The 13,253-nt window shown below is 38.9% G+C and overlaps 1 protein-coding gene across 2 annotated transcripts in view; it reads left to right on the top strand.

Annotated features, from left to right (window-relative positions):
- RAB3GAP1 (RAB3 GTPase activating protein catalytic subunit 1) overlaps positions 1–13,253 on the top strand; it is a 1,600,561-nt gene that overhangs the window by 985,858 nt on the left and 601,450 nt on the right. For both annotated transcript variants that reach the window (XM_069616562.1, XM_069616561.1), the window contains exon 18: positions 7,384–7,521. In XM_069616562.1, the coding sequence (XP_069472663.1) occupies positions 7,384–7,521 (138 nt within the window). The remainder of the gene's footprint in view (positions 1–7,383; positions 7,522–13,253) is intronic.

Here is a 13,253-nt window from a genome sequence, read left to right as displayed (position 1 = left end):
GCAATGCACTCTCCCGTGAAATATATTTAGCACAGCGAAATCGGATTGTGGCTTCATATAAACAAAATCTAAAACAGATAAGGATTCTAAGAAACAATGAACTTAATTGTAATCTGATTAGAGCTATAACAGCTCATGAGACGCGAACAATGTGGAGAACAATTAAAAACAATAATGATCAAGTGTCGCTCTCAACACCCAATGCCATATCTGAATCCACTTGGCATTCCTATATCACGAATACATTTCGGCTACCAGATCAATTTGTGAATACTTCTACTACTCTGTTAATATATAAAGATCTCCCACGCTTAAACTGGACCATCGCCGATATCAAGTGGGCTATATCCAAACTTAACTATTACCGATCGGCTGGTCCTGATGGCTTCCCTCCATGCCTGTACAAAGCAGATCCAGATCTTTGGGCAACGATTATAAACATCAAATTCCAGGCCATTCTCAATTCAGGAATTATGCCTGCTTCATGGCTATCGGCTAACATTATACCGATATTCAAAAAGGGAGATGCTGCTCTGCCACAGAATTACCGGCCTATCGCCCTAATTGATACTGTAGCAAAACTATTTGCAATTCTTCTACTTTACGATCTTGAAAAACATATCGAAAGGCACGAACTATACTCCAAATACCAAACTGGGTTCAGGAAAGGAATCAGCACGTCGCTCAACGCCATGATAATGGCATTTACCATCGCAGAAGCAAAAAAAAATCATCAAATCCTGTCTACATTGCGCTCATCGATATGTCTTCAGCCTTTGACACTGTGATACGGAACCTACTGTGGCCAAAACTAACTGAAATGGGAATTCCTCTGGTGTTAATTTATTGGTTCACAGCCCTCCACACCAATACGTCTTACAAAATCAAGCTTACCTCGGAAGCGCGCACAACCAAACCTATCACCACAGAAATAGGCCTAAAGCAAGGTTGCAACTTAGCCGCTACTTTTTTCAATCTATACCTTGCAGATCTCGACAAAGGATGGGATGCAAAAAATGTTTTCTGTAAAAGTTGGCCGTATTCGTCTAAAATGGCTCGCCTTTGCTGATGATATCATAATATTTGATCCGACTCCGGCAGGCCTTCAATTCAAACTACAGTTATTTGAAGAATTTGCAAAAGCACATAAACGCCCAATCCTACTAAAACAGCAGTAATGAAATTTGGTGTTCAGAAGCGAACTGGAAAATTCCAATGGCATATTATGCGAACTACCATTCCCTCTATTGTGCAAACGATCTACCTAGGGTATTATCTATCAGAGAAGAATTCCATCAAACGGTGGACTGACCTTCTTAACAATAAAATCAGACCACTTATATCGCAGTTAAAAATAATATATGCGAAATATTGCAAGTTCTCGCTAACTCCTCTTATTGAGTTTTTTACGTTGAAAGTTGAAAGCTTTATTCTTTACTCGCTCGATATATGTCTGGGTGAAATGGGAATGATCCTGGATCAACTGCAAGGAACATCTTTGAAACGTGCTATGTCCCTTCTAATGTCACTACCCAATGCAGTTCTAAGGCATGAGCTGGGCCTAGTAGCGCTATCCACTCGTTGGAAATGGCGACTCTTAACAAACTTTGCCAAAACAAGCTATCCTAGGACGAATTCCCTATATGCTGATATGAAGCAAACAATTGAGCTAATGCCAACGACCTCGATGGTCCAATATTTGAAAAGAGTACACGTCATCCTTAATGAAATCAATATCACAGTGGATGACGTTTACACTAGACCTGCATATGCTAAGAAAAAGCTGTTCGAACTTGAATGGTGCATAACCATCAATCAAATAGGATCATACAAACTTTATAAAGAATATCACATATTCACACGAAAGTGTATACCAAGATATGATCATATTGTGTTATTTCCTTGTAACTATACCCACAAGACTTTTCTATGGTTCAAATTCAATCTGTTACATATCAAGGAAAGAATTTCAAATTGGGCTGGTTACAAGATGAATGTTGTAAATAAGCATTGCAGATTTCCCATGTGTACTGAAACTACTGAAACACTAAAGCATTTGATTTTATATTGTCCTCATTTTAAACGTCGGAGAACTGTTTTACTGATGAAATTTGTAAACATCATTTACACTGATTGTTTAGTATTCCTCTGGGCCAGAATGATGCAGGGCAATCATAAACCTCTCATATATGCCCTAACAAGTCTATGTAAATCGATAGAAAAAGAATTAGACTATGCTAACATCATTGCTTGAGAAGTCAAATAGGCTAATTCATCAATTCAGGTGAAGTGATATACCATCGATGTTACATCTCAAACCTGTATATCCTTGTGTCTATATTTCTTTCTATTGAATGAAGATTTTAAATGTTAAACTTAGGAGTTAATCATATTGTAATGCTTGTTTAATACTCTACTTAACATCTCTATTTTGTTTGTAATAGAATCATGCACAAATAAAAAAAATTTTAAAAAAAGGGAACAAAGAATTTATCATCATTTTACTCCGTTTCATATCGGCAAATTTATATTTCAAATACAACAAACAATTCTTTATGCAAATCACAGGAACTGCAATGGGTGCAACTATGGCTCCTTCATATGCAAACACTTTCATGCACAAATTCGAAACAGACCATATAATGAATCATCATACATGGAAAACAGTTGGCGATCTGGATACGATTTATTGATGATCTCTTTGGGATTTGGACAGACACAGAGACAAAACTCATGGAATTCTTTGCATACTTGAATACCATTGATGAAAGAATCCAGTTTACTCATGAACACTCCAAGACAAACATTCATTTTCTTGATGTAAACATACAGTGCATGGAAAAACATTACAAGACAAACATCTACACCAAAACAACTGATCGAAACAATTTGCTTCACAGACTTAGTTTCCACCAACCTAATTTGATAAAAAATCTGCCATACAGCCAAATGCTGAGAGTCAAACGTATCACTAGCGACCCAATGGACTACAGTAATGAACTTCAGAAGATGGGTGAAAAATTTATCAAACGAGGGTACAAACAGGAGGAGATATCAGGAGCAAAACAAAACGTATAACAGAAAAACAGAGAGGAACTACTAACTGCAAGAAAAACCAAAACCGAACCACCACTAGTGTTCGTTATAAGATTCTCAACACAAAGCAGCCGCATAAAATCAATAATCAGGAAACACTGGCAGGTACTGTCCTGTGACGAGAGGACTGAGGAATCATTCAAAGAACAATCTACGTTTGCCTACCAATGCAGTAGAAATTTCAGAGACTGTTTGGTACAAACATGCCAACCCAGTTAACAATTGGACACAAAACGTATCAGAACCTTTCCATGTTTACAGTGCAGTAACTGCAGCTATGTGCATAAAGGTAACACAATCAATCATCCATATACTGGCAAGAAGATTGTTAAAATCATTTGCTACATGTGATACACCAAACATTATCTACGCGTTCAAGTGTCCATGTGGACACTATTATATTGGACAATCACAAAGAAGAGGCAAACTCCGTTGGAATGAACACCGTTCCTGCATACGCAATAAAAACCGGAATTCAGCTGTTGCGAGACATTGGCTCAACAAGAGACAGAATTTGGTACAAATCTGCTTCCTAATACAGGAGATAGTTCAAAGAAATGAGCCTTATGAAAATATTCAGATCAAGCTTGACAGAAGGGAGTGCTTTTGGATCGAACATTTAGGGACTCTGTCTCCACGAGGATAGAATGAAGAGATCAATTGGGTTTGCTTTCTATAGTATATCCATAAAAACATTTCCAGACACGTTTATTTTTATTTGTATGTACTTATGCATTATGCACATTTGGATGTTCCCAGACATGATTGTTTATTATGCACGTGTTCACTATGCACAAGATTGTAGCATTGCATAACTTACTATTAATTACATCATGCTTCTCACATAATAGATATTATACACATGCTCACAGTGTCCAACAGCTCTTTTGGGATTCTATAGTTGCTTTTTTCTATATGAATGGATTCAGGCAGGTCATTCACCAGATAGAGTGCAAGGTCGTGATGGTACACCAACACAGGACACTCTATATTAGAACGAGGTATACAATACACATTAATATATATATGAACAGTGTACAGTTAGATACTCATATCAGCAACTTGATACATTAACTGATAGATTTGGTTTAGGTTCTACGTAAATATTAAGGGAAGATCCTCATACCTTTGCACACAAATGTAAGACTTATGCAATGACAATAGTGTACATTATGTACACACACACAGAGACAGTCTCTACTGAGAGGATTTATTGCCACCATGATTGTTTATTAACATCTTGGAACTAGCGTAGCTTTTCCGAGCGAAGAACCCATATCCCATAAACAACACACATCGCCAATACCTTTGTACACAAATGTAAGATTCACGCAATGATAATAGTGTACTATGCGTACACACACACAGAGGTATTCACTACTGTGTGGATTTATTGCCACCATGATTGTTTATTAACATCCTGGTACCAGCGTAGCTTTTCCGAGCGAAGAGCCCACAACCCATCGACAACACACACCACTTCTACATTTTAGACAGTAATATTACTTGGTGTTAGGCTTTTTGCGCTATTATTACGTATACCTTAATTTCATTAGAGGAAGTACAGGATATTCCTTGCCATTCCACGTGTAATATTCATTAAAACAGCGCTACCGCTTCGTGAAATTGTATGATCGTTAGTTCCAATTCAGCACCCCATCCGTCTCGTCTCCCTGTCACCATGGGGATACGGGGTGCGAGGCGTCGGAACACTGGGTACGCCCATTTTTGTTCTGCCACGCCATGTAGGGTTGCTCAGGAAACACAAAATGGCATCAATGCCTCTATTACTTAAGCTTCATCATCTGCCTAACATTAAGACTGTGACACTGCATTAGTTTACTGTAGAATGGCCACATTCTCTATAGGACCTCACCCGTCCCGTCTCCCCGTTACTATGGGGATGCGGGACACAAGGCGATGTAACGCCGGGCACGCCCACTGCGTTCCCGCCACGCTACACGAGGTTGCTTAGGGAACAAAGGGTAACAAAAATGACTCTGTTACTGCGACCAATGCACCAATTCAGACCACTTTTGCTGTCACGCCGTACAACACGCTACAGTAAATTCCCACTGTTTCTTTGACCATACTAGATACCATCATAACCTGAATGAGCACACTAAGGACATATTAATTTGTTTTTACAGCACAGCAATTGCAGTAAATAACACATACCGGTAAGCCTTTACTTCATCACTAATGGCATTCAATTCATCTTACGAACAGTGTGCACGCATTGATTATATTAAGCCTACGACACCTGTTCTTTTCACAGCACAGCTATTTGGGATATACTTTCTCATAGGCAAGCAGTGCAGGATGTGATAAAGAATCACCAAAGGTAATCTTAATAAAAACATAGAATGGCTATACATGATGCAATGCATAAAGCCAGTTTACCGGCTTTTGATGCATGATACCAATTGATTCATTTCTAACTATTCTTTTACTTTCTCTCGTTACCATTTTTTCTTGCATTTTACAAATGGACAATTACGTTCACATTTGGTATGTACAAATTTACCTTTACCTTCACATGCATTTTTACTTTCGCCTTTATTAATCATAATTATTGAATTATTTTTGGGTGTTCACCAACCTTCACTACTTATATGCATTTTGTGTGCTCCTTTTGATGCATTCTATTCCTGATATGTTTTTCAACATTTGATTTATGTTATTCCTGGTACATTCACCTGTGTATACATTTTGAATATGTAAGTGTGGTTAACGCCCTAACGAAGGAGTTCAACTCCGAAATGCATTGGCATTAAACTAACTACACACCAACCATATCAGTTTGCTTTGTGTTTCAGTACTTAACAGACTATGAGCCGCATACATAGAACTAAAGATAAAGAATTGCTTGAAGCATTAGAAATCTTTTTGAATTTCCCAGTAACTTGATAGACCATAACATAACTATCATAGCTCATTGCGAGCTTCATTGAGAGCTCCAGACTTGGCTGGATGATCTTATCCAACTTCATTTTGACATTGTGTGGACACAGGGTCCTGGTGTCCGAGGACCCTACAACAGCCCGGCAGCTCCAGAAGTATAACTACTCCTGAATTAATTGAGTGACCTTAAGTTTAAGTAAAGGTGGTGCCCACCTCTCGGTTCCCATACAGGTATTAAATATTGTCACAATACATTCATGCTACTAACAGGTGCTACTAACACTTGGACGCAGTAAATGTATTGTAAGACAAAGCAGTCTTCGATTTTCATTTCTTACTACTCTGCAAAAATAAGACATTTTCACAAAAAAAGCTAACTTGGCATACAGCAATGTATGAATTTAATCGGTTGTCTTAATGTTCATGTAGTTGAGATTAACCACTTGTGCAGCTAGTAGAAATGTTCCATATGTAGTATTGAAAATAACCACTGACCAAGAAACAAGCTATTTCGAATAAAGAAATTTCATTTTCATATTACTGGGATTCGCACATGTCTGTGGAATGATCAACCCTCTAAAACGGTATTACCGTCTGTTCAAATGAAGACTGGTCATCCCACCATACCGGGTAACAAAGGCGTTGTAATCTATTAAAATCAAATGAATCTGAAGAAAAAAAGATGTTTTCTTACAACATATTAATGTGTTTGAGATGCATACAAATGCCTTCATTAATCGAAATATGCTCTTTGAGGGGGAAGGGGGCTAAAGGAAGATAATCTTATACGGAAAAGAACCAAATGATGTTGATGAGCTACACTTCTGCTGCTGTAACTTTGCTTTGCATTATCCCAAGAATCAGGACTGATATTTAGGTACAGGTAATTAATATTTTTCTTACTTTGCCAGGGACGGCCAAGCAAAGTGCACGCAGGGATTTTGGCTGGGCACGCTCTGAAATATTACTCTTAGAATGAGTATGTTATCCCTTTCACAGGATTGTATAGAGCTATACACAAACACCACATCTCCATACTCAGAACAGAAAGAAATGTCACATAGAGAAATATTGGTCAATCAAATCTTGCTGTGAGGGCTGAAAATTGTTTACAGGCAAGCTGTCATTCCCTAAATAATGAAACACTAGACATTTGCATGTGTAATTTTGGATGACATTCTTTTTTCAGCTACTTTTACCTACGTATGAGTTGCTGCTACTTAAATATGCTAATTTGTGTTTCAATGAACACGAGTTGGATTAGATGTTTAATTAGTGCAGAAAAGCTGTCATCTTTTCAAATGAAACGTGTCATAACAAATATGTGGTTAAATCTGCAATCTCATTAGATCTATTGCTTAATTTATTATTTGCACATTTTAGGAACCAGCACCTATGACAGAAGATTTATTGGAAGAGCAGTCTGAGGTGTTGGCAAAATTGGGAACTTCAGCAGAAGGCGCACACCTTCGAGCCCGTATGCAGAGTGCTTGCTTGCTTTCAGACATGGAATCGTTCAAGGTATGCCAAATATGCACAGATTCTATTTTTATATTGTGTGACTCTTTTGGGAGCCACTGTGATGTTTAGTACATATAAAAAAAATAGGAATGTTAATTCTCACACTTAATTTGTCATGAGTATATTCCTCCCACAGCTTATTCACATTTAAAATACATCCAGGTGCAGACTGCCTGTAAATCATGAAGCTGGCACTAGAGGTTGTTGGAGCTTGATTCTGTAATACAGCCATGACAACTGTGATGAAGCACTCATAACTCTGAAAATAAACTGTGTTCATATATCTAGAGACAAGTGTTCTTTCAGCATTCGGACTCCTAGTGGTAGAGGCTCCATGTGGTTATGGCTTCCAAAAATATTTTTCAAGCTATTTAAATCCAAGATGGCTGTCCTAGTTTATATCAATTGACATTTTATGTCATGTGACCTACAGCATATCAAATAGAAAAGAAAAGGGAGACAAGCTCGCCACAAAATAGGGTTCAATATTAGGGATACAAGTACAGAAGGATTGCTGTAAGGCGGTTAGTTGTTGCTCAGACTTGCAGGAGGAAGTAGTGTGCTTATGAAGAAGGCTTCTGACTCGGAGTGCATGACTGCCACGCTCTGTGAAGGTGCTGATAAATACAGTTAGATGTTTTGGAGAGTGCCTAAAGCCCAAGGTTCTCATTTTATGCAGAAAGAGTCCTATAACCTGAAGGGGTCATTGAGAACTTTTAGAAAGTCTTGGGACAGAGCTTGGTGCAGAGAAACATGAAAATGTGTGAACTTGAGAAGGACTCAGAATTGTGAAAGTCTTGGAATGACATTGAGAAACCAACAATATTGTGAAAGTAATAGTATAACTCTTGTGCATATAGTTTTTGAAGGTGGATTCAAGCAACCTACTTTCAGAGAAAGCGAACTCCAGAAAAATCACCCACGCAATCATGGTTCACTCAGAAGAGCTGGAAGATCTGTTGAAATTTGCACCATCAGGCCAACCTCACAATCGCAAAGAAGGACCACTATAACAGCAGATGATGACATCTGTAATGGCTATAGTTTTCTACAGAGCCCACTTAGATGAAAATAGATTCAGGAATTCAACGATTTGGATTGCTGAGCGTGGAAACGTTGAACCCCCAGAAAACCTTAAGCAAATTCTAAGGTCCTGTTTAAGACCCATTAAGATCACGGCCAAAAAAGTAGACACATTATAAAACCATAGTAAAGTTATAATTAAAATGAGAAGACCTGGTTAACCATTCCAGAAGGGAAAATGTTTGGGTGAAGAACCTTAAGGTAAATGTTGAAGGTTCGAACATAATGTCCTTCATGAAATAACTCTTTCGGGAGATTCTGGGGTCACCTGCAACTGAAGATATTAATCCAGACTAGGCTCATAAGGTTTCCAGACAGATGATTGGTGCGACCATGTCACCGTGGTAAAGACTACCTTCAATTGTTGTAAGAAGTGGCAATCTCCAGTGTTGCTCTGTGTCAGAGGTTTAGTTATATCAAGACGTGGCCCTTTCTACACTGGCAAAAAGGATCCATCACTAGGGAGCTTGATAAAAAAAAGATACAGTACAAATTGGTTTTCCCTTTCAATTTCATCTAGTTGGTGCTATTCTCACACTTTCTTCAAAGGATGAAGGCTGTCAAACTGAAATTGACAAACCCTCAGGGTATTCGGAGGGAGGAACCGGTATTCTGAAGCCACAGCACTGACGGTAAAAGAAGACGACTACAAGAAACAGCTAAACTGCATGAAGAATTCTCAACCAAAGACTGACTTTTGGTACTTTGGCCATTTCCCCCCCAACACTGTGAGGTAGATGGGTAAGCATGGCTTTAAAGGTTAGCAGGAGCCAAACTGTGATCTATGGACCTGCAGACCTCAGCAAGAATTATGTTTAACATTAGAGAAAGTTTATGGGTGAGGAGTAAATGCCATGTTTTATTCTTGGGTGATAGCCTGAATAGGGTTAGTGAATCTGGCACAGCAAGTTCTATATTGTCAACATAACTTTTCCATATGTACATGCAACTGCTGGGAGATCTGATTTTTTGTTTTGGCATTGCCATCCATCAGTGCTGACACACAATTGTATCTACCTGTGTCGATGGAGGATGATTTTATTCGCCTAGGGTGTTGCCTCTCGGCTGTTGAGGAATGGATGGGTGCATCCAATTTCAAATGTAATAACACTAAAACTAAATGGTTTCTTTTTGGTCCTAAGAAAAAATCTCTAATCAAGTCAAATCATGGTTGACATTACTTGGTGTTGGAAGCACTGTAGAAAAACTAAATTCCTTGGGGTGTACAGTAGATATTAAATTGCCGTTGATGCTCATATATCCAAGAACGTTCAACTGGGTTATTACCAAAGGACCCTCCTCCGCAGAATCATAGAATGTATTCCATCTACCTGGTTTCATTATTTAGTTCATTCTTTGCACTCCTCTCCCATTGATGGAGGGAATGCCATGCTGGTTGGCGTGTCAAGTTGTATTTCAAGGCCACTAAGACTTCAGAGTTCAGTAGTAAAACTCCTGATTCTTTGATTCTGTTTTGCCCATTCTGAAATACTTACATTGACTTCATTTGGGAAAAATAATCATTTTTAAACTAGGATGCCTAATCTTTAAAGCCTTAAGATCAGCTTATCCTTATCTTGCATCTAAACTTCATCGTCTAGGATGGAATCGTAGCTCACATAATCGAGAGGGAAAGGCTTTTTCTTGTGCAGCTCCAACTTTCTGGAGCAGTCTTCTTATTATTTTATTGGACTGCATCTTCTTTTACTGTTTTTAGAAACCAACAAAAAATATTTCTTTCCTAAATGAACAACAGCTTGTATTACGACTGACTGTCTTTTTTGTATGATATATGTGGGGAATTCATAATATGGGTCTATATATTGCAAGTCATCTATTTTTAGGTGCTGTTAAATATTAATAATTTGTCATGGGGGAGAAATGTGTATGATTTATTTGTATTTTGGTAATGCATAGTATTGTAAATTGTTTTATTTATTGAGCGCTCCAATTATCAGTTTTGATAAGGTAAAAGCTTTATAAATGATGTAAATAATATAACAACATGAAAAAGGTTTGTTCCAGTTGTTGAATGCATCATGCTTGGTGGGAAGACTCTCCCTGATAACACTTTTGCTGTTCTGTAATTCACTGTGATACAGGTTTTGTTTCAACATGCAACGTGTGATGATTGGTGCATCATGTTTGGTTTGGGTTGTGTTGTGAGCTGGATACAAGGGAAAGCGGTCATCTGCCCAACTATAGTTGGCTTCCCATCCCTTTGGAAGTGGGGGGTGGTTCTCCTCTTTGTTCCATTGAACCCATTGGAGGTTCCCTTGCTGGGAAAACACAGCTAACCCATATATTTAATGTTTGGGTTAATGTTTGGGATTCCTTCTATGGATATAATGGGGTTGAACTCTGCCTCCAAGACCAGAGTCTGCAACCTTTAGCTCTACAGGAGTTTTGAACTACAACAACCGTCATCCCTAGCCAACATAGTAATGGTGAAGGATCATGGGAGTTGTACTCCAAACCATCTAGAGAGCCACAGGTTTGCCTCTTGCTCTAAGAGGTCTATAGTCTGGCACTTCCTGAATCAATAACTGATGTCTTTTGTCTTCAAGGGATACACCTTACAAGACAAACCGGACCTAAGTTTGCTAATTAAAGGTTTCCCATGTATTCCACTCATCTTCTAAAACCAACGAGTGGAGTTTTATTGGTGTTCCTTAAGGGATGTGCAGTGAAACAAGCAGTGTGCCGAGCGATAGTGAGAGACGATATTGTTTTGTGCAGGGACAGTGCAGATGAAGGGATATCGTGGTAGCCACATTTTATGCATAAATCTTGAGCCAAGAAGACTTTCTGCTTCAGGTTCTACCTAAATTACCATATTCTTCCACAGCTTAAGTAACATTAATAGGTGATTTCTATCCATGTTGTAATAACAACTTGAATACGATGGTAGTGAAGTCACATGCTATTGCTACATCCAAGAAACTTATGTCTAGGTTGGCGGACTAGGACTGGTGGTCATTTTGCAAGACCTACATAGACTGGATTTTGTACTTTTATAAAGCGCATACCCCATGGGGACCGGGCAGAAGCCTGCATCTGGGCATAGATGATCATTAAACACAAATCATACAGAATTGGAAGAACTTGCTAGAGAATGGTTTACAGGAACAGGTAGGTCTTCAGTTTTCTGAACATGCTCAATGACTGAACTTGTTGTAAGCTATCTCAAAGTGAGTTCCATGTTCAGGGGCCTATACAAGAGAAACGCTTGTCACCCCATGTGGAGCTTCTGGAGGAGGGAACAACCAATAGACCTTGACCAGCAGATTGTAACACGCGGCTAGGGCACTATGTAGTAATCTTGGATGATAGGTAAGCTGGAGCTAAGTTATGGACATTCCTAAAGACCATCGATAGGATCTTAAAATCAATCCTTTGTTGTACCAGGAGCCAATTAAGGTTCCTTCGAAAGGGAGAGATGGTGGTTTTTCTGGGTAATCAATCGAACCGCCAAATTTTGGGCTACTTGCAATCTCTGAAGTTGGTATTTAGGAATGCCAGACAAGTGGGCATTACAGTAGTCTATCCTGGCATTGACTAATGTTCCCACTACTATTGGGCGGTCTTTCTCTGCGATAAGAGGCAACAGTGGTTTTAATAGTTTGAACTGAAAATAAACTGATTCCACAGTCTGATTAACCTCTAAATTGCAACTCAGACTAGACTGCCAAATGCAGCCTAGATTTTTGACGTTCTTAGTGTATTTGTTTGGAGCTCCAAACAAGGTGGGACAGGGAATAGTTGTTTAACACATAAGCTACTTTACTTTTTAAACAAAAAACAATGATGTCTGTTTTTTGCGGATTTAGTTCATTATCCAACATCCACTTTTGGATTTTGTCAGCACAAGACATGATTCGGTCCAGCGTCTCAAGAGGATGTTTAGGGAAGATTATGCCTTTCTTCTCCTACATGCTAATATACATACACACATCTCTTTTTCTGGGTGCATCAATAAGGGAGCATGTAATAAAATCCTCCACAGGGTCTATTTCAATTCGGACCATACACCAAGAAGTTTGCACATTTCACCTATGCTTCATATTCTGGCTTTTGGGCTGGTATTTTAGAGGAGATGTTTTGAGAGACCACGATTTTACAAAGACAGTACCTGGGCATACAGAGTGTTTTGGCTGACAATGAAGATTACCCCTGCATACTGCGCAGGTAGTCTTGATTCTATTAAAGACACATAGGCAAGCATTATGCTTCAACTTCTTCAATACTCTTCAGCAGTTTCAACAAAATAACAGAAAATTGCCTCAGCCACTCCGTTTCTCTTTTTTAGCCTGTTTCCTGATCTTGAACTACATTGTCCTCTGCTCTCACTGCTTTTGTAGTACTTAGCAGTCCCAGCCCTGTCTATATGTCACTTCCTGTCCTTCCCTTCTCCTCCTCTTCTTTCGATGCTCTGAACTGATCCATAGTGGCAACTTCAAACCACATAAAAATTGCAACACAATTCCGGCCTTACAACTGTCTTGGTTTCGCCGTTAGTCCCACATATTCCATCTCGTCCGCTTTGCTCTGCAGTAGCCCATTCTCCTCTCATGCTCAGTTATTCTTCTGGTCATCTCCTCTGGAGCAGATGAGGGAATTGACATTAGGGTGGAGAAAATGCTCTGTCC

The sequence above is a fragment of the Ambystoma mexicanum genome, chromosome 9 (assembly GCF_040938575.1).
Source record: "Ambystoma mexicanum isolate Mex_15411 chromosome 9, UKY_AmexF1_1, whole genome shotgun sequence".
Taxonomy (NCBI): domain Eukaryota; kingdom Metazoa; phylum Chordata; class Amphibia; order Caudata; family Ambystomatidae; genus Ambystoma; species Ambystoma mexicanum.
Note: the sequence above shows the minus strand (reverse complement) of the source record. Positions and strands in the feature narration are given on the sequence as shown.